The sequence below is a fragment of the Octopus bimaculoides genome, chromosome 4 (assembly GCF_046866305.1).
Source record: "Octopus bimaculoides isolate indiv1 chromosome 4, ASM4686630v1, whole genome shotgun sequence".
NCBI lineage: Eukaryota > Metazoa > Mollusca > Cephalopoda > Octopoda > Octopodidae > Octopus > Octopus bimaculoides.
Window position 1 is genome coordinate 134,778,104 of NC_142931.1, and position 26,651 is coordinate 134,804,754.

Sequence of the window (26,651 nt, forward strand, 5' to 3'; positions counted from 1 at the left end):
CCAGTCAGGCGGTACTGCCAACGGCCACGCTCAAAATGGTGCATCTTATGTGCCACCCGCACATGAGCCAGTCCAGGGGCACTGGCAACGATCTTACTTGGCTTGCCGGGTCTTCTCATGCACAGCACATTTCCAAAGGTCTCGGTCAGTAGTCATCGCCTCGGTGAGGCCCAATGTACGAAGGTCTTGCCTCACCACCTCAGCCCAGGTCTTCCTGGGCCTACCTCTTCCACGGGTTCCCTCAACTGTCTTGCACACCACAAATAATAATCGTCATCATTTAATGTCTACTTTTCCATGCTTGCATGGATCAGATGGTATTTACTGAGGCAGATTTTCTACAGCTGGATGCCCTTCCTGTTGCCACCAGTCACCCATTTCCAAGCAAGGTAATATTTCCCTGAACTAGACATGGTTTTCACCAAAGACTGGAAACAAACCACCCAGCTCACATGACAATGATGCTAGAACCATCACATGATATCTAGACAAGGGCATGTGTGCACATACATACTCATACAGACAACAGGCTTCTTTCAATTTCCATCTACCAAATCCATTCACAAGGTCTTGGTCAACCCAAGGATACAGTAGAAGACATTTGCCCAAATTGCTGTGCAGTGGGTATGAACTCAAGGCCATAAGTTTGGAAAACAAGTTTCTTAACCACACAAGTAAAATAATTGGGACAGACACACACACACACACACACACACACACACACACACACACACACTGAGACAGACACACACACACACAAAGTAAATCTATCAGTAAACAAAAAAGAAAATGGAGAAATGTAATCTGAGCATCCAACAAAGGTTGAATTTACCCATTATTTTTTAGGAACCACAAGGATTTGTAATGAAGTTCTTAAACCTAACTTTCTGTACTGTTAACTAGATAAGATATCAATTTTGTCTGGAAAATAACATCAGTCTATTAAGGATAACATTTCCCAGGTTTGGAAAACCAAAACCCAACAGCTGGTTCATCTATTATTCACCACAGCTAAGTAAACTCAGACAAAGCAGAATTATGTGTTATTCAACAGTAGGTTATGAACAGAACCACAATTTCTATAGACCAATATCTACCACAATGTCAGAAAAAAAAAAAAACCTGAAACAAATGCCACCACTACCACCATCACTATTTGACTATTTAGAAATAATGTGCAGCTAAAGTGCTTAACAAACAAGTTTCATTAGATTATAATGACAATTGCAATCACAATAATAACAGCATAAATGACAGCTCATACCTTATGGCCATAAAGTCAGGCTGACTTTACCTACAGCACTATAGACATCCATTGCAAATGTCAAACAAAACAAGCTGACACAATATTCCTGTGATTGTCACATCCTAAACTAAACTAATAAACAAAAAAAAAAACATTGATTTCATAAACTGAGTTGAAAAAAGAGACTGACTTGAGTTTGTTGACATGTTGTTATTTGTAAATGTGGCAGAGTGGCAGGGGTTTATAAATTGGGAGTAGCCTTTATATATATATATATATATATATATAAAGGGTCAAGAGTTCATTGGATCCTTCTAGTCAAAGGTTAAGAGTTCAATGAACTTTTCAAGCTCCTGTCAGTAGAAGGCTGTAAGGTTATAGAGATGAAGAATGAAGACTGTTTAGCATTCAGGCCTTTCTTGGGCCATTATTGGTGAAAATGAAGTAAATTGGTTCAAACCAGGAGCTGAAACTATGCTTGAGAACTTACTACTTACTTGTCAATGCTTATCTGACTTCATATAACTATCCTTTTTAAAAAACAATACGATATCAATACATGTGCACACACACACACACACACACACAGAATAGACAGGGAAGAAATTCCCAATCAATAATATAATAAGGATCCTATTTATCAGCTTGGAATTTCAAATTGAGAAAACTTGAGTGCTTTCATAAATTAACAAATCAACAAGCATTTTAAGGCTATTTTCCTTGTTAAAAGCTGGTTTTACTCTTGCAGAGCATCGTTAATAGCTTTCGCTGTCTTGTCTTATCTTCTGCTTCCTCCTCTATTATTTCAGCCATGTTTTTATCAATCTTCTTCTTTTACTTTCTTCCGCATTCATTTCTATCACTCTTCTCATCCAGTCACTTTCTTCCTTCTTCAGCACGTGACCCAACCATCTCATCCCATTTCTCTTTCACAACATCCATCACTAGCTTTATTCCCATCATTTCATTGACTGCCTTCCTCTCTTTCAACACTACTCTACTTATCTGCTGAACCATTTACAAATTAAAATGAAAGAGGAAAGATTAAATCACAAAACTGAAAAACAGAAAATGAATTTAAACTTGAACTGAAAATCAATAAAAAGGAAAATTCAAATAGAAATTCAAAGAAAAAATTAACATTGATTCTTGTTCAAATTTCAATTTCATGTCAATCCACAATCTTCAGACATTTCATCTTATAAAAACAATTCAGTTTTGTCAATTTGAAACTTCAAACTGACAAAAACTTATAGAATAATAATAATAAGACCTTAAAAAAAAGGAACAACTTAAATCTAAATTCCCATACCCAGCCATAATTTTCTATCTATCATGGAGCATGTACTATCACTACTATTCACATAATGTGCCAGCTATGAAAGAAATGAAGGCAAAGGAAGCCATAGAGATATTTGCCAAGATACTTAAGGTGTCAGATTATAGTTTCACTCAAGATAGGGAAACACAGATGCCGTATTTCAATCTATAACTTGTGGGCATTAAAGAGACACATGTGTAAGACCTGAGGTAGATAGAGAAAAATGAGGCAAGAATGAGCTATTAGCCTTCAGAGAAAAAAACTGAGCGAAAGAGAGCTGAACTTTAATAACATCAACAAAAAGGATGCAGGAGGGTTAACTGTGATGTGAATATAATGATGTACGATGATGATGAATGAGTGCTGGGTGAAAAAGTAGTATGTTATTGGTGAAGAACATACACAGAAGGAAAAGATTCCCTTCCTTGTAACCCATTATTGATATCCAAAACTCCCAATTTCTTACAAACACATGTCTTCAACATCCTCTCTCACATTATTCCTTCTATATTATTCACTGTTCACACACACACACACACACACACACACACACACACACACACACACACACACACACTCTCTCAGTATTTTTTTCTATTCATCACTATCTCTCTTTCTCTCTTCCAATACTCCATTTATAACCGTCTCCCTACTTTTATTCTGTATTTCCCCCCAACATGTTACTCAAGCTCTTTCTGGATAATCTCCTTAACAATCACTGGGTCATACTCTCTCTCTCTCTCTCCCTTTACTTTCTCCTTTACTACCCCTCACTTCAATCACTCTGGTTCTCCCTTACTCTCTCCTATATCTCCTTTTGCACTAGTCTCTCTCTCTTCTATCTGCTGGAGAGAAGACAACTCCTTTAGTTGTGGTGAACATAGAAATCAAGCTAACATAGAATTGAGAGGACTCTTTAGTTCTGCTATAGACAAGACATCCTTTCTAATGGAGATGCCATGATAAAATGCACCAAACGTTTGGCAACAGGAAGGCTGTCTGGTCAAAAGAAATATGCCAAAATGAAGCGTGTAAAAGAGATATGGTCCTGACCTCCCTAGGAGAGCATTAACTCCAAATATGAACTAATTCAATTCATGGTGAGCTGTCCATCACATGTCAGCATGGGAGATTAATCAATCAATTCTCGTCATCATCATCATTTTAACATTTAATTTTTCCAAGCTAGCATATGATATCTTATTAAAGCAACTAGCTGGCCCCATGCCGTCAAAAGTGACAGCTAATTGTAGTATTTTATATATAAATATAAGGTACAAATAAGGTACATAATAATCACAGATACAAACATTCACATATTTCCCTTGTACATGCACACACATACACACATATACTCACACAGAGTTGAAACGCTGTTTGATTTTTCCTTTTCAGCATTGAATGTTCACCATCCCACTTTCAGTTTGATATCACCCTTTCCTTCCTTATTCATTAATCACTCCTTCCTTTCTCATTCGTATGTTGTGACAAAGAAAGACACAAGAGTATTATTATAGTAGATTTTTCTATGCCTGGATGCACTTCTTTCACTCTTTTATATCTGAGTAAAGTTCTATTTCTTCTTTCAAATGACAGGCTGTTCAAGGGCCAGGTATATTTTTGTGGTAAATATAAACAATGACATTATCTATATAATGACATTGTTTTTATACAATGTGCAAGTAGTTTTTTGTACAATAGGCACAATGTAACAATGAAATACATACGTTTTGTATCATTTAATTTGTTGGCATCTTTCTTCTTCTCCTCATCTTTCACTTCTTTCTTTACATCTTTCTCTGGAGGCTTTTCTTCTTTCTTTACTGTATCTTTTTCTGTTGTTTCTTTATTTGAATCCTTCTTCACCTCTTTCCCATCCTTCTCAGTTGTTGACAATTCTTTCCTGAATAAAAATTACAAACATGTTTTAATGATATTAAAAAAAAAAGCATTTTTTCAATGTGTGCGTGCGTGCATGTGTGAGAGAGTTTTCTCTTGAGTTTTTTGTATTTTCTTCATAACATAGACTTATATTGATTTATAATTAATGTGTTCATATTTCTGTTCTAATTTTGTAGAACCAATTCTAATGATGGAACCAAAGATGAATGGGTTATAGAGAACCCTTTAGCATTTAAACCAACCATATCCAGCCCAAATATTGTACCTGTTTTATGTTCAAGCCTGCCAGATATGGCCTCTCGCACCTACTCTACAATGTCATTCTAAAAATAAACAACCACATTCATCAAAATTTTGAAGCTGTGAGATAACACATGATTAATTCACAGGATGCTGAATCTTTCAGATGAGATGACAAAGGAACAAGATACCTGGCACCTTGTTGTACTCAAGAAGACCGATCCTCCACAACAGAAGTGTCAAGGCCACTCCTCCAGGTGAAGAGGATGGCTTACAAGAGTCCTTTGCCGGTGCCACATGAAAAGCACTTGTGCCGATGCCATGTAAAAGCGCTCATGCCAGTGCCACATTAAAAGCACCCAGCACACACTGTAAAGTGATTGCTATTAGGAAGGGCATCCAGCTGTAGAAACCAAGCCAAATCAGACTGGAATCTAGTGCAGCTCTCCAGCTTGCTGGATCTGGTGAAACTGTCCAACCCATGCCAGCATGGAAAATGGACATTAAATGATAATGATGATGATGATGTGAATAAACAAGCATTACATTTGACAGAGTAATCTGAATACTAAAGGATTAAAAAAGAAAACCATCTTACTAGTTAGTAGCATTGCATTAAAGTCATTTCAAGACAATACATATTCCTCACTAAATTCATCATAAACCCTAACATTAAAATTTCAAATTGGAATTCAGGAGCATTTTTTAATTGGTTTAAAATTTTCAGTTTATCTTAAAACACGGAAAACTATTGTTTCTCTTCTGTCTTTTTTCTTCATTTTTTGTTTTATTCTGAGATGATGTTTTCATTTACCTGACATAGTGTAGAAGCCATGTCAGAAATATTGGGGTTAAAGTTGAAAAGAAAGATCTAGAAGGAAGTCAAAGAGACACTTACTGCTCAACCTTGCCATTCTGGACGGTGCCATATGTAACTTCGTAAAAAAATTTGTCTTGCAGCAAACCAAACATGTCACCTGCTTCCAACCGTTTTTGCTGGTCTTTGGGTAAAGCTAATCTATCTTTTGTTCCTTTTTTCTGGTAAAAGCAGGGATTTGCATGTGTCTAAAATGAAAAGAAGATTGTTTATATATATATATATATATATATATATATATATATATATAATGAAAAATATTTCAATACAAATGTATTAATACAACTGTATCAATTTTCAGCAAAATATTCTCCAGCAAATATCGGTACCTTGTTGTACCATTCTTATGAATTTATATATATATATATATATATATATATATATATATCAATATGGTGATTTGGTCTTTCATATTTACTAAGACAGAAATAACATTATTAACAATACAAAAAAAAAAAAAGAAGAAATAAAGTGGTTTAGTGGCAGAAACAATGGAGTACTAGACATAGATTAATAAAACCAAACACCTTACACTATTTGGTTTTATTTCTCTATGTTCGGAGTCCAAATCCTGTTACAGGATCAATAATGGCCAGGTATATACTGAGGTGGATTCAGTAAAATCCACTGCTCTTTACATGGTAAATTTCACAGTAAAATCATTCTGTACTGTGTAAATTACATGTAATAAAATATAACTCCACACACAGTAAAATCCAATATATTATATACAACAAAATCAACAATTTTATATATATAGTTTAGTTTTCAATTATATAGTTCATATACATAGTTTAGTTTTCAATTAAGGTAAGATCAACAATAAAAAGTACTCCATCTAGTGAGCAATAAATATTGTTTAATGTACATAGTATACAGTTATGAGCTACTAATAATTTCATACAATGAAGATACTATCTAGGGAGGATTTTAAAACATGCTTAGTGTCTCCAAGTAATCTTCAGGCTCTGGGCACATGACCTATACAAGTTACAAATCAGGACAACAGAACAAGAGAAATCACAAGAAAAAGTTAGGTTCAAAAATTAGAAAAGTGAGAAGAAAAAAAGAAGAAAAAAAAGAAAAAGAAAGGCAACAAGAAAAAGAAGAATTAGAGTTATGTCCCCTTTCAGTGTAGAATTGTAAGACTAGATGGTGTAGAAACAAAGAGAGGTGTTTGAAGTCTGTGATACAGCTGCACAATTCACAGAGGATGGAGGGTGATGTTCTTCAATTCACCAAAAGAAACTTGTCCATTGGAATTCAGCAGTTCAGTGAAATTCTCAGATCTAAAAAGGATATGTAATCTTTCAGTTACACATAACTTGCATTGTTTTTTTTATCCATTAACATTTTGTATGGATTCTCCCAGATCAGAAATTTTCAGCAAATTTTTCAGGGCCTCTAAGACTGATGGAAGGAAAGGGGGAAGTTATCCTCAAATCAAAGATCTGACCTGGATACCAGCAGCCAGCAGAGTGGACACTGCTAAAGGTACTCAAGGGCCAGGTGATGGTGAAAATGTTCTGGTGAAGATTAAATGTTACCACCACCACCACCACCACCACCACTACCACTACTACCACCATCATCATTGCCATTTTAATGTCCTTTTTTCTATACTTGCATAGGTCAGACAAAGTCTATTAAAGCAGACTTTGTAAGGCTGAAGCCCTACCTGTTGTTAACCCTTAGCAGTTTCCAAGCAAAGAATGTTTCACAGAATACTAACATGAATGATATTGTTTGTTTTGATAGTGATACTCATTTAGAGCGTGGAGGCGCAATGGCCCAGTGGTTAGGGCAGCGGACTCGCGGTCATAGGATCGCGGTTTTGATTCCCAGACTGGGCGTTGTGAGTGTTTATTGAGCGAAAATACCTAAAAGCTCCACGAGGCTCCGGCAGGGGATGGTGGCGAACACTGCTGTACTCTTCCACCACAACTTTCTCTCACTCTTACTTCCTGTTTCTGTTGTGCCTGTAATTCAAAGAGCCAGCCTTGTCACACTGTGTCACGCTGAATATCCCCGAGAACTACATTAAGGGTACACGTGTCTGTGGAGTACTCAGCCACTTGCACGTTAATTTCACGAGCAGGCTGTTTCATTGATCGGATCAATTGGAACCCTCAACGTCGTAAGCGACAGAGTGCCAACAACTCATTTAGAGCCCAATGTCAGGCAAAGGAAATACGAGCGTGCGTGTGTATGAGAGAGAGAGAGAGAGAGAGAGAGAGAGAGATAATCGTTTTTCAGTTTCCGTCTGCCATATCCATTCAAAAAGTTTTGGCTAACCCAGGGTTGTAGTAGAAGACCCTTGCTCAATTGCCATGCAGGCATCTTCCTTCTATAACCCCAGACTAACCAAAGCCTTGCAGTATTTAATAAAATATCCCTCTGCATTCCCAGCGCAAATCCTTGAAGAGTCAACTTTTCTTTCTTTCCCTCTCTCCACATTCAAGAAGTTAATTAGCCAATATATACAGGGTTGATTCAATTAGTTTTACCCCTCCCCAATAATTCTGTGGCCTGGGGCCTAGAGAAGTAGTCTTCATATATATATATATATATATAAACAAAAACGTTCTCAAAAGTAACCAATCAGGTTGAAGCAAAGTTAAGGACAGAATTTCATTTGCTTGATTCGTTATTAATTCACATTTTTCCCGATCCACTTTCAAATACCCAAGCCCTTTGCCTGCCCAAAACTTTTTCATAAAAGTTTGTCCTACATGTCCATGCTTGTTTTCAGACTTATAGTTGGCCCTTGTCTCATACATTTTAAGTTTCAATTTACTCTGGTGGTTGAAAAAAATTGGGAATTTGTATCATATATGATGCATGGGTGCCTTTGCTTGTCCTGTGTATTACAGGATACATACGACAGGCCAAGGCTTAACAAAGATTATAAACACCCATATATCTTCTCATTCTACAGGGTGTCCACAAAGTCTGGGTACATGGGGATTAACACATACTTTAAGAAATTATTATTTCTTATATTTAATTGTTTATGTTATGATTTTATTTACTCCATGTACCCACATGGGGATTAACACATACTTTAAGAAATTATTATTTCTTATATTTAATTATTTATGTTATGATTTTATTTACTCTATGTACCCACATAGGGATTAACACATACTTTAAAAAATTATTATTTCTTATATTTAATTGTTTATGTTATGATTTTATTTACTCCATGTACCCAGACCTTGTGGACACCCTGCAGAATAAACAGTCATCTTCCATACTTGCTGATCATGAATTCAAATATAAAGGAGGACAAATCTGAATACTATAAGCCTTTGGTCTGCCGTTTACTTCACACCAGCACCTGTAGTAAACAGTAGTTTTATCGTTCAGCCCATGCTACCACTTTTAGTGAAGTAACAACAATACTTTTTTTAGACTTGTGTCAAGTGATCTATACTTACCGGTGTAAGAAACAATGTCCCATCTACTACCTCCAGCATGCCATGGTTACGAGACACTCGCTTGTCAAGAACCTGAAACAGAGAGAACAGAAACAGTGATGTCAGAAGAGCCGTTTTAAATGTTTAATAACTAATGGATGGCAGAAAGATTGCTGCTTATTTATAACTTAGATAGCACACATTTATCATCCTGTTGTTACAGTCATTTGACTGTTTTCTAGAGAATCACCAATTAAATCGACTCCACCACTTACTTTATTGACCAAAGAAAACAAGGGCAAAATGGGAAAGGCTAGGATTTGAACTCAGCACACAAAGGACATAACCAAAAACTACAGGGTATTTTGTCTCAGATTGTAATGATTCTGCCATCCAACTATCATTTATGGTACTATTTATTTACCATTGAATTTCTCAACTAATTCTATTTTTATGGTAGAGTTTCATCTACATGTTATTAATAGGCATGGATGTGGGGTTAGGAAGCTCATTTCTCAACCGCATGGTTTCAAATTCAGTTTCACAGCGTGGCACCTTGGACAAGTGCTTTCAACTGACCAAAGCCTTGGGACTGAATTTAGTAGGATGAAGTTCTGTCATGTGTATACTTGTGTGTGCAAGAGCTTGCGCCTCCTTTAGTAGACAGGAGGGAAAACTGCATCAAGGTAGCCTTATGTAATCATTCAAACTGCAAAAAGTAGCAACCAAATTTGCCTCAAACCTTACCCTATTGTGATAGATCTGCATAAATGTACATTATATACATCTGACGTATATTTGTCCTCATCTTGTTTGTTGTTAACACAACGTTTCGGCTGACATACCCTTCAGCCTTCAACAGGTGTTTTGAGGAAATTTCGAACCTAGGTTCTCATTCCTTAGGTATTTTTCGATGTTGTCATTATTATTATTATTTTTATTATTCAGGTCACTGCCTGGAATTGAACTCGAAATCTTGGGGTTAGTAGCCCATGCTCTTAACCACTACATCATATGCCCATGGGCATAAATGTAGCCTGAACTAATGCTACACGACAACTGCCTATAGTAGAATGGATACCATTAAGTTTGACTACTCATATTTTTATATTAAGCTTCATTAAAAACATTGAGGTCTTTTGGGTTTTTTTTTTTTTTTTTGGTCAAAACATTGCCTTGCCTTAGGCTTTCAACTTCTCATGGGGTTGTATGCTATCATGACATGAATCTATCTTGGGAATCTAAGCCTGATGGAGCCCATCCCTTTCTAAAACTAACCTTAGCAAATAACTTCCAAAAGGAAAGAGATAAAGAGGAAGAGAAAAGAAGAATGAACTCCAGTAATGGACTGATATCTTTTAAATAATCATCTCTAGATAGGCATGACTGTAGGTAAGAAGCCTCATTCCAAACCATGTGGTCTTGGGTTCAATCCCACTGAAAATAAGTTGGAAAAGGTCTAATGTATTTTTATTTTTTTAAATTAAATTTTGAATAACTTGGATTGGGAAAAAGTAGGAAATTCTGAAATGAGACATTTTGACACTGCATATAAAAACAATCAATTTCAACCTTCACTCTCTGTCTGTGTGTCTCCATGTGTGTGTGTGTGTGTGTGTGTGTGTGCATAAGTGCACACATACATGTGCATTTCTATTTATGTTTACACTCTTAAAGTCCACTGTGGTTTATGTTAGTGACTCCTTTATGTCCCTTTATAACGATAAATGGAGAACAATGAAGTAAGTATTCCTGGGTTCAATACAACTGAGTGAACTTCTGAAGGTGTTGCCCCAGCATGACTTCAGTTCAATGAGTGAAACCAATAAAAAATATCACACACACACAACACACAGAATCATTAATTAATGAAATTACCTATGGTAAAAGGATTGCTTCTAAAATTAACTACCTAAGTTCACTTAATTACCACAGGGTTTGACAACTTATGGTACAACAATCAGTGCAAAATTAAAATATAGGTCTGTTAAACTTTCACTGCTTTATTACTCGTGTAGCACTTGTAACTATAAGGGAAGGGACGAAACTGATGCATATATTTTGGCATTTTCAAAACTTATTCCTGATGCCAACCCTTATTGGCAACATGACCAAACATGTTTACACAAAAGACTGGAAATGAAAGACACTACTCTCATGTCAGTGACACTCATTCACAACTATCATATCATGTCAAGACAGTAACACAAACACACACACATGCATGTAACAAGGCGGCGAGCTGGCAGAAATGTTAGCACGTCGAGCGAAATGCTTAGCGGTATTTCGTCTGCCGCTACGCTCTGAGTTCAAATTCCGCCGAGGTTGACTTTGCCTTTCATCCTTTCGGGGTCGATTAAATAAGTACCAGTTACGTACTGGGGTCAATATAATTGACTTAATCCGTTTGTCTGTCCTTGTTTGTCCCCTCCGTGTGTAGCCCTTTGTGGGTAATAAAGAAATAACACACATGTATGTAACAAGTTTCTTTCAGTTTCCATCTGAGATCCACTCACAAGGCTTTGGTTGACTAGAGGCTATAGCGGAAGACACTTGCCCAAGGTGCCATAAAGTGGGACTGAACCTGAAGCCATATGGCTGGGAAACAAACTTCTTACCACACTGCCACATCTGCACCTTATATTGTAGTACTGATTTAAATCTTCCAATGGGCAACAGGAGACTATTGCATGGCTCAGTGGTTAGAGTGTCAGGCTCAGAGTCATGAGGTAGTGAGTTTGGTTCCCAGACCAGGCCATGTGTTATATTCTTGAGCAAGACACTTTATTTCATGTTACTCCAGTTCACTGAGCCATAAAAATGAGTTGTGATGTTACTGGTGCCAAGCTGCATCGGCCTTTGCCTTTCCCTTGGATAACACCGGTGGCATGAAGAGTGGAAGCTGGTATGCATGAACAAACTGCTGGTCTTCCATAAACAACCTTGCCCAGACTTGTGCCTCAGAGGGGAACTTTCTAGGTGTAATCCCATGGTCATATAATGACCGAAAGGGTTTTTTTACCCTATCTCTTTCTCAACACATCTTAAAATCTATAAGATTATCCAGAGACCAAATCTACCACCAATTCGTTAAATGGTTTTATGCTCAAGAAGAAAGATAAACAAGATGACAGTTCCTATAAAGCAAAATTAAATTATGTTTTCTCTCCATTAAAAAATCATAGTTACCACTGTAAATATGCTTCCTTTTTTTTTTTTTTTTTTTCAATGAAATTAACATAAAGCTTTTACAATATTCAAGAAAATTAGAATTTCCAAATTTAGAATAAATCCTAGAATTGACAATTAAAGTTCAAAAGAAATTTAATTACAGAAACCAGTGATTCCAAAACATGTTCCTGAACCTCACTTGATTCCATAAACCAGAACCTGCACTCCATTAAAAGGCATTATTCTGAACTATGGTTTGAAAATTTCTATGGAATATGGTAATACAATAAAATTCAAAACAGTAGCAATTAATTACACAATGAAGTTAACATCTAATCACAATTAATTTCACAAACTTAATGAACTTGCTTCAGTAATCCTGACTTCCAGCAGTGATAAACATTCACCAAAATCTTAGACATCAATGCTTCACTGCATATGAAACCAACAAGGAAACCTTTATATGTTACTCAAATGGATACAAATAGCAGCTAAATCTCCCTCAAACCATACGCTGAATAAATGATAGAACGGTCACTTTGAGTGTCTTTTTTTTTTTTTTTTTTTTTTTTAATCAAATGCCTGCTTGATCAGGCCTGAATAGGGACTTAACAACTACTTCATTGAACAGTAAATACACTCTATAATGAATATATGAAATATATTATTTAGGCGCAGGAGTGGCTGTGTGGTAAGTAGCTTGCTTACCAACCACATGGTTCTGGGTTCAGTCCCACTGCGTGGCACCTTGGGCAAGTGTCTTCTACTGTAGCCTCAGGCAGACCAAAGCCTTGTGAGTGGATTCTTGTAGCATAAAAATTTTGATGAAATGATTGTTTATTTTCAGAATGACATTGTAGCGTACATGCGAGAAGCAAGGTCTGGCCAGTTAGAACATAAAATAGGCAGAATATTTTGGCCTGATATGCCTGCCCCAGCCTGCCTAACAGACAAATAGGTATCCCTATCACTTTTTTGTTGAGTAATAAGGAAGGAAATGAAATTAACAAAAAAAAAAAAAAAAAAACAATCCTTATCTTATAATCCTTTGGGGGGGGGGAAGGATACCAAAAGTTCTTTTTTATTAAATGAAATAAAGTTACAAATAATTTGAGTAAACAAAATAATTGTTATTCAATATTTTCCATTTTAATATTAATGACATTAACACTTAATCCGTTGGTGATGAGGCCTACTGATATGCATTCATCATCATCATCATCATCATCATTATTATTATTATTATTATTATTATTTTTAACATCCACTTTTCCATGATTGCATGAGTCAGGCAGAGTTTATTGAGAGAGTTTCTATTGCCAGTCCGTACCTGTTTCCAAGCAACGTAATATTTCCCTTTGGCCAGATATGGTTTTCCAGAATATTAAAATTCATTTACAATAATCTCATGATGTCAAGACAAGGAAACACACATACAAACAACACCCACATATGATCGTTTAGTTTCTGTCTACCAAATCCACTCACAAAGCTTTGGTCAGCCTGGGGTTATAATGAGTGGTACTAGGGTGAGGTGCCATGTGGTGGGACTGAACCAAAAACCATGTGGCTGAGAAGTAAATTTTTTAACCACACACCTTATGAGCTACAAAAAGAATAAAAGTGCTTAAAATATTTAATTTCTGAATTGCAATTGATCAAGGCAAGTATATATAAATATATATTCTATCAGAGAAAAGATCTTGCTATGTATTCTCTTTAGCACAAAAAATGGTTAGCATATAGAAGGTTAAAACAGAAAGAAACACTAAGTAATCAGCTTGATTGATTTAATTGAACTTTCCTGATTTAATTGAACTTTCCATGTTCACTGATATCAAAATTGGTTGCTTCTAGGACTATATTTCTAACAAATACACTGCCTATTTGTTGTGGAAAATGGACATTAAATGGTGATGATGACGAAGATGATGATGATAACGAAGGAGGCATTTAGGAAAATAACTTGTTTTGTTTTTTTTTCTTTTATTAAGCTGGTGTTTGGAACAATATAATGAATGGTACTCGCATGAAATTACAATGGGTTTTAATTCAATCTTGATACCAACCCACCTGAGACTACCTCTTGTTTTTATGACACAAAACTGCCTATTTTTAAGGTGCTTGTACTAAAATTAAAGCCTCCCAACATGATTATCTAAGAACCTTTTGTTAAATTACATTCCAAATATCAATTTAATAACGAAAATTAAAAAAAAAAGATATAATAGATCCTTTCAAATACTTCATTTGTTTCAAAATTAATTGAAACTCAGAGCCAGTGTATTTCATTACAAATATAGAGATGAAAGGGTTAATTAGGAATTCTTTGAAACAGATTTTAAAGGCAATCTCAGGTAGGTTACATTTAAAGGGCCTAAGATTTTTCACAACTTATATTTTCTCAGAACACTTTTTTTTTTTCTTTTTAATCAATTTTATCCATTTGATAGTTTTCTATATTTCTATCTCCATCCTAACATCCTTACTATTTTAGATTTATTTTTAGAGTTTTATGTAGCCAATTCCATAGAGTATTTGCTTGTCAATCAAAAGAAGTATCAATTCAGATCCCTATAGTGGCAGTGGCCTGTGTTCTTGCACAACTCTACCTAACTGTAAATAGAAGGATTGCACAAATAGAAGGATGTGACATGTTTTTCTAGTTTTCAATACTGACATTAACTCTTTAGCATTCAGATTACCCTGTCAAACGTAATACTTATTTATCCACGTTGTATTAAATTAATCATGAATTATTTCATAGCTTTGAGATTCAAATGGATGTGATCGTTTACTTTTAGAATGATATTGTAGGGTAGGTATAAGAGGCTGGATTTAGTCGGTTTGAACATAAAAGATGGAATATTTAGGCTAAATATGGCAAGTTTAAATGCTAAAGTGTTAAATCCTTTTGTATGCTTCAAGAAAGCCACAGCAAACTCCATCAATATATTGTCTCTTGAATTCAATAGTTGAATTCAGCAAGATAGAATTCAATGGAGACCCAATAATTTAATAGTGAAGTAAGTGCTAATTTACTTAACCAATTTGTTACCATATTTCTGCTGAAGTATATTGCCTTTATTTTAATTAATTTTGAAAATGATGAAGAATTTAGTAAAATAACTTTGTCGTTATTAAGCTGGTGCATGGAACAAAACTCAGCATGATAATTATGATGGAAGGCTTTAATTTAGATCACTTCAAAAGAATGAAGTTTGTATCACAGAACCAGGAGCAGTCTCAGACAGAATGGTAACAGAAGAATAAATGTAGAGAGCAATATGATTTAACAAATAGAGACTATACTGCTATTGAAGAAAGATATTGAACAATTATTGAATATAATTGAACAAATTAGCTAAACAACAGTGCAAAAAATTCAAAATGAAAATAATAATTTCTAATTTTTAAATGAGTTGTCACATTCAGTCTCAGTTAATTAAAACTAAAAGTAGGTAATACAGTGAAGGGAAGGCTATATGATCTTTAGCAGACACAATGAAAGACCCTGGACATATTTTGGTCTTACAGGATTTTCTGAGTGAAGCAAAGTTGTTCATGTGTCTGCTACACCAAATCTCTCTCTCCCTCTCTCTCTCATGTTCAATTCATGATCTCACGGATATACTACACCAATTCCTCACACACATCAGGGGCTATTTAGAGATGTCCTACACAGCTCCTTCACCCCATCTACTCCCCTTGTGTATGGCCATCCCCTTTCTCTTCAACCTTTAGTTTATCCTAATAAAATGCTCCTTTCAACGCCATCTACCCTTATAATATAACCAAAGAATTTTAACCTTTGTTTCACAATTAATACTTCCAAAGCACTCTCAGGTTTCACTTGCTCTGTATGTTCACCCATTGACGATAATCTCAACAATCATCTCCAACACTCCATTTCAAATGTTTCTATTTTCCTTTTCTGCTATTTGTCCAGCTTTCAGTTCATACATTAATGATGTAACATTGCTCTTAATCTCTGCCTTGTTGTTTGAAAAACTGTCTTATCTATCATATTTTTCTGTAGCCTCATCACAGCAGCCTTCTTGAGAACTATTCTTTTAATTCCATTTGAGCATCTGTTTCTTTCAGCCTTTAAATCCAAGAAAACTAAATTCATCCAATACTTACACTATCTGACCTCAGTCTTAAATTCCCTTAAATTTGAAGTTGACATAACTTTAGTAGTTTATACCTTCTTTCTTTCATCTATTATGTTTTAGTTCCAGCCAACTTTTTCCAGCATTCTTCTCAGACTCTCTTCATTAGCTGCCAAAAAGGTTGACAATTGTCAATTGCCAGTCCTGCCATTTCAACTCCTTTCATCTCACCTAATCTCTCTTTCCTCATATTTTTACTGTTGCTGTATAGAAGAACACATGCAACATAATGAAGCCCTTTTACTCGGTTCTAAACCACTGTGACCCGAAATTCTGTTCTTGCTTTTTAGCTTCTTGATCTGAAAAAAGGTTTTGCATCAGAACTAAATATACTGATAGAAGCATTTTTTTTTGTTTTTCCAGCCAGCAAAAACTTTGCTGTAATCAATGCAGCACAAGTAGGCCTCTTTGCAGTATTCCCAAGATGTTTCTATTATCCAACTACAGTTATTTTTTTCTTTTTTTTTTTTTTTCTTTTTTTATTCAATCGCTTGTTCCCTTAATTTTCAGCAAACATCATGTTTTATGGCCAATTTCCTTCCTGAAATATACTGAAGCCAGTTTTGAATAATTTTCAAAACAGTCTTGTTAGGCTAGGATATGAAGAAAATTGCCCTGTAATTATTGCAGTGGCACGTATAAAAGCACCCACTACACTCTCAGAGTGGTTGGCGTTAGGAAGGGCATCCAGCTGTAGAAATTCTGCCAGATCAGATTGGAGCCTGGTGCAGCCTTCTGGCTTGCCAGTCCTCAGTCAAATCGTCCAACCCATGCTAGCATGGAAAGCGGACGTTAAACGATGATGATGATGATGATACACACACACACACACACGCTGGTGTGACAAAACAACATAAATCTCGAGATATCATGAGTATGAAAAAATAAACAACCAAATAAGCAATAACATACTAAAAGAGACAAGTATGATAATTTTTTTATTAATTGAGGCTATTTAACAGGTTATATTCTTTTGTTTCTAAAAAAAAATAAACACTTAAAGTCGTTTTACTGTCTGCTATATAAAAGATTAGAATTTAAAACCAAACACAACATTTAGCTCTTTCTTCTTTCAGCTAAGCTAAACATCTGAAATTTTCAATTCTTACAACTTCCCAAACTAGAAATAATGAACAGAATTAAAAAAAGTAGCAAATTGTTTTTCATTCAAATGTCTATTTTTCCATGCTTGCTCACATAGGTCACATGGAATTTGTTGATGCTGATTTTCTATAGTCTGATGCTATTACTCTCACTCCATCATGAGAAATAGTAGGAGCGTCATTGAATAGTGAGAGAAGGTGTCTAAGTGTGACACACTGACACACAGAAATTAGTTTACACATTTATTATATTAAGATAGATGTATGTATCTATATATGACAGAATTCTTTTAGTTGCAGTCTACCAAATCCATCCACAAGGCTTTGGTCAGCCTAAAGGCTATAGAAGATACTTGCCCAAAGTGCCATACAGTAAGACTGAACCTGAAATCTTGTGGTTGGGAAGCAAACATCTTACCACACAGCCATTCCATATTTATTTTAGAGTCACTGGAAACATAAAAAAAAAGTGAAGAAAAAGCAAAGAATAATCCCTTGAAAGATAAAAGATGTTTTTCGGAATAACTTATTAGTTCCGAATTCCAATCTGAAGTATATTTTCACTTGCTATTATATCTTGACAGAGTTACTTTATGACTTAGTTCATTTTCTTGTCATCTCAAGGTTATTTAAACGTCAGATAGACTTAAAGAGCTTCTAACAAGGATATTTTCCTCAAGCTTTTCAGTAAGAAGGATATTGTGTGAGATCTATCTTGTGATATCACGGGCTAGGTCAAACACTAAGGATTAAGAATTAAGATGTATTAACCTAGAGCAACATCAATGGTAATATTGCAGGCCTTTTTTTCGCAAATAAACAACAGATTGGAGATGTTTGGTTGATGTGATGTACCAGAGAGTGACTCTGATTCTTACAATAAAATCAAAGCATAAGATCATTAGAAGAGAAAAACATAAAATCAAAATGTCTGCATCAGTTTTAGAGAAGGAACAACAATGAAATGTTGTGACATATCCATCTTTCCCAGAGACATTAACAATGTAAGTGATGCAGAATCAGTTTCAAATGACAACTAAAACTCAAGTTATTCAGGAAAATAACACCAATACAAAAAATATGTGTGTGTGTTGTGTGCATTAACAGCAAGATATCACTAATGTGTGTGTGTGTGTGTGTGTGTGTGTATATATATATATATATATATATATATATATAGTCCACTCTGCTGGGTGGTTGGTGTTAGGAAGGGTATCCAACCATAAAAACCATGCCAAAACAGACACAGAAGTCGGGTGCGGTCTTCTGCCTGGCCAGCTCCTGTCAAACTGTCCAACCCATGCCAGCATGGAAAGCAGACATTAAAGAATGATGATGATGATGATGATGATGATGATGATATATATATATATATATATATATATATATATATATATATATATATATATATGAGGGAACCCGTGGAAGAGGTAGGCCCAGGAAGACCTGGGCTGAGGTGGTGAGGCAAGACCTTCGTACATTGGGCCTCACCGAGGCGATGACTACGGACCGAGACCTTTGGAAATGGGCTGTGCGTGAGAAGACCCGGCAAGCCAAGTAAGATCGTTGCCAGTGCCCCTGGACTGGTTCTTGTGCGGGTGGCACATGAGATGCACCATTTTGAGCGTGGCCGTTGCCAGTACCGCCTGACTGGCTCCTGTAGGATTTTCGAGCGAGATCGTTGCCAGTGCCCCTGGACTGGCTTGTGCGGGTGGCACATAAAAGACACCATTTCGAGCGTGGCCGTTTTCGTGCGGGTGACACGTAAAAGCACCCACTACACTCTCTGAGTGGTTGGCGTTAGGAAGGGCATCCAGCTGTAGAAACTCTGCCAAATCAGACTGGAGCCTGGTGTTGCCATCCGGTTTCACCAGTCCTCAGTCAAATCGTCCAACCCATGCTAGCATGGAAAGCGGACGTTAAACGATGATGATGATGATGATGATATATATAGCGGTTCGGCAAAAGAGACCGATAGAATAAGTACTAGGCTTCCAAAGAATAAGTCCTGGGGTCGATTTACTCGACTAAAGGCGGTGCTCCAGCATGGCCACAGTCAAATGACTGAAACAAGTAAAAGAGTAAAAGAGTATATATATAGGAAATAAATGACACTGCTTGCATGTCAGTGACATTCATTTACAAATATCATACAATACAAGGAGACACACACACACACACACATGCATGCATGCATGCATGCAAACATACTTTTTATACATATACAACAGGCTTCTTTCACTTTCTGTCTACCAAATCCACTCACAAGACTTTGGTTGGCATCTACCTGGAGAAACCAAGACAATGCTGATACCAGAGCTCAGCACAGCTCTGCAGCTCACTGGGTCCTGTTAAACTACTGACCCCAATCCAGCATGGAAAACAGGTGTTCAATGATATTGATGACTGGTCCCTTGACACTTCTCGCAATGTCTTATTATTTTGGCATTAAGAAAATTCTTCTTATTCTACAAACTACACTAAAAAGAGAATTTGAAGGAGATTTAACAAATGCTATAACCATGAGAGTGGGACAAGCAAATCTAAATATCCAGTCTTCAAGTTTAATATAATGAGATGCAATTGGAATTTGTTCACATATTGTACCATTTAGAATCCAGAACAGTTTCTTTTTTTTTTTTTTTTTTCTTTTCTTTCTTTAAGCCGTAAATCACAGAAAGAGACAAAAGAAAAAAAACCCAGCAACATGTAGTTAATTAGACTTGAACGTTCTTATTTCTTTGTTAAGTTAAGTGAAACTGTACAAAATTGTTTCACAGCCTCATTAATTGTTGATGAATAAAACTTGTCTGCTGGTAAAATGACAGCACTATAATAGTAGCCTGCAAAAAAGACAGCCACTGGGGTTTGAGTAACTGCTGACACTCGAATACCATTACTTGAAATACAACTACAGACACACGAGTTTGTCAACTTAAAGTACAGCTACCAACACTTGAGGTTAAGTAACGTAGTCTTGACAGTTAATTCTTATTATATTTTTTATGATTAAATTCTCTTTTACTCTTTTACTTGTTTCAGTCATTTGACTGCAGCCATGCTGGAGCACCGCTTTTAGTTGAGCAAATTGACACCAGGACTTATTCTTTTGTAAGCCTAGTACTTATCCTATCGGTCTCTTTTGCCGAACCACTAAGTTACAGGGACGTAAACACACCAGCATCGGTTGTCAAGCGATGTTGGTGGGGACAAGACAGGCTTCTTTCAGTTTCCGTTTACCTTTCAGTTTCCTAATGCCAACCACTCCTTGAGTGTAGTACGTGCTTTTACATGCCACCAGCACGAGGACCAGTCCAGCAGTACTGGCAACAGCCACGCTCAAATGGTGATTTTTACGTGCCACCTGCACAGGAGCTAGTCCAGCGGCACTGGCAACAACCTCGCTCGAATGTTTTTTTCACTTGCCAGTAAGACGACACTGGTAATGATCACGCTCAAATGGTGCTATTTACATGCCAGCAGTACAGAAGCCAGACAGCTGCTCTGGCAATGATCACGCTTGGACTTTTATAATTGAATATGATAAGGAATTGTATCAAAAAAAGGTCGTTAAAATATTTCGTGTATTGTAGAAGAATAACCAATTTATTGCAGATAAATTTTAACAACAAAATCTTATATGGACCCCCAAGGACCATGTGGACCCTGGTTGAGAACCGCTGCTATAGACAGCCTGTTCTCATTAAAAATACGAGTGACAACCTGTACAAATAGAATATGAGGAAGCTAACATCAAGCAGCAGAGTTTCAAGATTTTATATTATCTCCGGATTCTATATTTTTTACATGTTCTCAGTTGAATCCTGAGAGAGAGAGAGAGAGAGAGAGAGATAGAGAGAGAGAGAGAGAGAGAGAGAGATTGTGTGTGTGTAGACAGATATACTTATGTGCAGGGTGGTTGGTGTTAGGAAGGGCATCCAGCCATAAAAAAAAAACCATGCCAAAACAGACACAGAAGCCTGGTATAGTCTTCTACTTGGCTGGCTTCTGTCAAACCATCTAACCCATGCCAGCATGGAAGGTGGACATTAAATGATGATGATGATGATGATATATATAAGATTCAGCACATTTAAAATATAAGATTTAATGGAAACAGCCTTCAAGACTAATAATATAACTTATTGGTAAGCAACATCTGAATGGCAATAAAAATCATAAAAATTAAAACTATATTACTACAATTATTATTATTATTATTATTATTATTATTATTATTATTAAGCAGTGGAATGGCAGAATCAGTGGGATCATAAACAAAATTCCTTGCAGGAGTGATATCACTTTACCTTCTGAATCAAAATTCTGTTACAGTTAACTTAGCTTTTCTTCCATCATCATCATCATCATCATCATCATCATCATCATCATTTGACGGCTACTTCTCCATACTTGCATGGGTCATATGGAATTTGTTGAGGCAGATTTTCTATGCCTGGATGCCCTTCCTGTTGCCAACCCTCCCCTGTTCCCAAGCAAGGTAACATTTGCCCGTGCCCAGGGATTTTTTTCCACAGTAGACTGGAAATGAACAACATTGCTTGTATGATGGTGATATATGCTTATAACCATCACATAATTTCAAGACATACAAACACACACACACATACATACATGCATACATACGAGGGGCTTCTTTCAGTTTCTGCCAGCCAAAACCACTCACAAGGCTTTGGTCAGCTTGGGGCTATAGAAGAAAACACTTGCCAAGGAACTGCATGATAAGCTTTTTAACCATACAGCCACGCCACCAGGATTAATAAAATAACTGTTGGTTAATAAGCCGATTCACAACCATGTGGTTCCAGGTTCAATCTCAGTACACAGCAGAGTGGGCAAAGTTCTGGCTGACCAATGCCTGATGGATGAAATTTAGAAAATGTGTGAAAGTCTGTCATATATTTATATATGTATGTGTGTGAGTATATAACTTTTGTTGATGTATTTCATTGAGAAAAACCAATAAATCAGTGTTCTGGTCAAGGTGCAGAGACACTTCTTTATTATGCTTGGCCTTGTAAATTCAGTGAACCAGTAATTAGCCTGTTATTAGCCAGTAACCGATGATGTTTGTTGTACACACACACACAAAAAAAAAAAACGAAATAAAATGAGCGCAGGAGTGGCTGTGTGGTAAGTAGCTTGCTTACCAACCACATGGTTCCGTCCCACTGCGTGGCACCTTGGGCAAGTGTCTTCTACTATAGCCTCGGGCCGACCAAAGCCTTATGAGTGGATTTGGTAGACGGAAACTGAAAAGAAGCCCATCGTATATGTGTGTGTGTGTGTGTGTGTGTGTTTGTTCCCCCATCATCATTTGACAACTGATGGTGGTGCGTTTACGTCCCCGTAACTTAGCAGTTCGGCAAAAGAGATCGATAGAATAAGTACTAGGCTTACAAAGAATAAGTCCTGGGGTCGATTTGCTCGACTAAAGGCGGTGCTCCAGCATGGCCGCAGTCAAATGACTGAAACAAGTAAAAGAGTAAAAGAGAGAGAGAGAGAGAGAATACTGGAGTTGATTTGATTGATTCTACCTCTCTCCACCTCTCAAAGTCTCTGGGCTCACGACTGTAAAAGAAACTACTACTACTACTGAAGCCAATGTTTTTGTCAACCCTCAGTGGTTACTAATATTTTTTTTTCTCCAAGGCAGAGAGTTGGCAGAATTGTTACACAAAATGTTTGCTTGCATTTCTTCTGGCTCTTTACGTTCTGAGTTCAAATGCTACCAAAGTCAACTATGCCTTTTATCCTCTTAGGCTTCATAAAATTACATCAACCCCAGTCAAGTGCTTTCCCCTCTCTTCAAAAACTGCTGGCCTTGTGCTCAAATTAGAGAGAATTATTATTACCATCATCGTTAATGTCATCATATGGTTATCACTGTTATACTCCGAAGTGGATTTTGGATTCATTTGTGCCGTATTCCAAGTAATACCATTTATTAATTCTTCCCCCATTAACAGTAACTAGACCACCTAAACTAAAAAAAATGTAGCTTTAGGCTTAGATTATTACCAAGTCAGTTTATCTAAATATCCAGTATGCACAATCTCCACATTTTCAAAATTAAAATAGCCATATATGTCACATACTTAATGTATTAGATCTGTTATGGATGTGCAATGTTAGAGTCACAATAGACATACATAGATGACTATATTAATTTGATCATCATCATCATCGTTTAACGTCCGCTTTCCATGCTAGCATGGGTTGGACGATTTGACTGAGGACTGGTGAAACCGGATGGCAACACCAGGCTCCAGTCTAATTTGGCAGAGTTTCTACAGCTGGATGCCCTTCCTAACGCCAACCACTCAGAGAGTGTAGTGGGTGCTTTTACGTGTCACCCGCACGAAAACGGACACGCTCGAAATGGTGTCTTTTATGTGCCACCCGCACAAGCCAGTCCAGGGGCACTGGCAACGATCTCGCTCGAAAATCCTGCGGGAGCCAGTCAGGCGGTACTGGCAACGGCCACGCTCAAAATGGTGCATCTCATGTGCCACCCGCACAAGAACCAGTCCAGGGGCACTGGCAACGATCTTACTTGGCTTGCCGGGTCTTCTCACGCACAGCACATTTCCAAAGGTCTTGGTCAGTAGTCATCGCCTCGGTGAGGCCCAATGTACGAAAGTCTTGCCTCACCACCTCAGCCCAGGTCTTCCTGGGCCTACCTCTTCCACGGGTTCCCTCAACTGTTAGGGTGTGGCACTTTTTCACGCAGCTATCCTCATCCATTCTCACCACATGTCCATACCAGCGCAATCGTCTCTCTTGCACACCACAACTGATGCTTCTAATGTTCAGCTTTTCTCTCAAGATACTTACACTCTGACGGGTATTCACATTGACATTACACATCCAACGGAGCATACTGGCTTCATTCCTTGCGAGCTTACGTATGTCCTCAGCAGTTACAGCCCATGTTTCACTGCCATGTAGCATGGCTGTTTGTACGCATGCGTCATACAGTCTGCCTTTTACTCTGAGTGAGAGTCCCTTTGTCGCCAGCAGGGGTAAGAGCTCTCTAAACCTTGCCCAGGCTATTCTTATTCTAGCAGCTACACTTTCAGCGCACCCACCCCCACTACTAACTTGGTCGCCCAGATAGCGGAAGCTATCGACTACCTCTAGTTTTTCAAATGCATATATCAGAATTTTATTCTTCAGGACAGCTATTTGCAACATCAGTGAATGTTATATTCACTGTTTTCTATATTGAAGGCAATAAATATTCACCTAAGCATGTGGATGACCCAAAAAAGCCAAAATGTATCTGGTGTACTTACTGGCCACTACTGGGATGAATTTTTGTCTCCCTTCAATATTTATCAATTTTAACACAATATGTCCATAAGAGATGTTATCTTTGAACAAACACTGCAGTAACTGGCCTATTAACAGTGTTTATATAGCAAGGCAGTAAGCTGGTAGAATCGTTAGCACATCAGTTAAAATGCTTAGCAGTATTTATCTATTTTTATGTTGTAAGTTCAATTTCTGGCAAGATTGACTTTGCCTTTCATCCTTTCAGGGTTGATAAAATAAGTACCAGTTGAGCACTGGGGTCAATGTAATTAACTTTACTCCTGAGTAAGAATATAAAAAAAAAAACCTGCATCCATTTGCCAAGTCATATCAAGCAGCCAGTGTGGCTGAGTAGGCTCATCAAACCAGGATGATCTCAAGTTCAAATCCACATCCTCCACATTGGACCATGGTAGGTGGAGAGAACAAGACGAGCCCTTTATCCTGCAGAAGACTGAACATGAACAATCCAACCTAATCAAATCAATTAGGTATGAAACAGGTTATTTAATCAAAATTTTGTTTATTATGATTTATGTTTATAGCATCTGTCTTGATAAGAATTCTCTGAGCAACTGCCATCATTAACATAATTATCTCTTATTAATTAAAATATCTACCAAGTTATTTAGGTTATTTAATGGCAAATCCTTAGTAATTTCTATGTCTTTAGATGACTAATTAGTTCCATTTTTGGTTGACCTTTCTTACAGCATAGCATTCATGAGTGACACTAGTTTTTACATGCATGATTTGTAGGTCACTACTATCTCTTCTTTGTACCCTATTCTCAGAATGATTGGAAGAGAACGAAGTTCAGCTTCAAGAACAATTCAACAAGTGTGTGTGTGTATTATGCATGCATTTACATATGTACGTATGTATGTAAAACACTCTAGACATAGGCTTGGCTGTGTGGTAAGAAATTTGCTTCCCAACCACATGGTTCAAGGTTCAGTCCCACTGAGCAGGTGTCTTCTACTATGCTGTAGGCTGACCAAAGCCTCGCGAGTGGATTTGGTAGACAGGAACTGAAAAAAAGCCCAACGTGTGTGTGTGTGTGTGTGTGTGTGTGTGTGTGTGTGTGTGTTTCATCATCATCATTTAATGTTTGTTATCCATGCTGGCACACTGGAAGGCTGCACCAGGCTCCAGTCTTATTTGTGTGTGTTTTTGTTGTATTTCCCCACCCCCACCCCCACCTATCGCTTGACAACCAATGCTTAGCAGTTCAGCAAAAAAAAAAAAAAGTCTGATAGAATAAGTACCAAGTCTTAAAAAAATGAGTACTAGGGTTGATTTGTTCGACTAAAGCTCTCCAAGGCAGTGCCCCAGCATGGCTGCAGTCCAATGACTGGAACATGTCACAAATTCAGATTACTCAGTCAAATGTAATGCAGTATTAAATTAAAATAGCCATCTATGTATCATACTTAATGTATATACACTATCAACAGGCCAGTTACTGCAGTATTTGTGCTGAGATAACATCTCTTCAATTAATTACTTCTGAAATCTAAAATTACATTGTTTTGAATTGATCATGGATTAACTTGTAGCTTTGAGATTTCAATGATGTGATTGTTTACTTTTAGAATGATATTGTCTTTCGAGCGAGATCGTTGTCAGTGCCGCTGGACTGGCTCCTGTGCAGGTGGCACATAAAATACACCATTTTGAGCGTGGCTGTTGCCAGTACCACCTGACTGGCCTTCGTGCCGGTGGCACGTAAGAGCACCCACTACACTCTCGGAGTGGTTAGCGTTAGGAAGGGCATCCAGCTGTAGAAACTCTGCCAAATCAGATTGGAGCCTGGTGTAGCCATCTGGTCCACCAGTCCTCAGTCAAATCGTCCAACCCAT

The 26,651-nt window shown here is 37.1% G+C and overlaps 1 protein-coding gene across 3 annotated transcripts in view; it reads right to left on the minus strand.

The window, feature by feature from the left end:
- The window catches only part of LOC106880547 (uncharacterized), a 91,292-nt gene that overhangs the window by 33,248 nt on the left and 31,393 nt on the right, over positions 1–26,651 (minus strand). For all 3 annotated transcript variants that reach the window (XM_089351516.1, XM_089351517.1, XM_089351518.1), the window contains exons 2-4: positions 9,027–9,098; positions 5,608–5,774; positions 4,295–4,470 (exon numbers count right to left, since the gene is read on the minus strand). In XM_089351516.1, the coding sequence (XP_089207642.1) occupies positions 4,295–4,470; positions 5,608–5,774; positions 9,027–9,098 (415 nt within the window). The remainder of the gene's footprint in view (positions 1–4,294; positions 4,471–5,607; positions 5,775–9,026; positions 9,099–26,651) is intronic.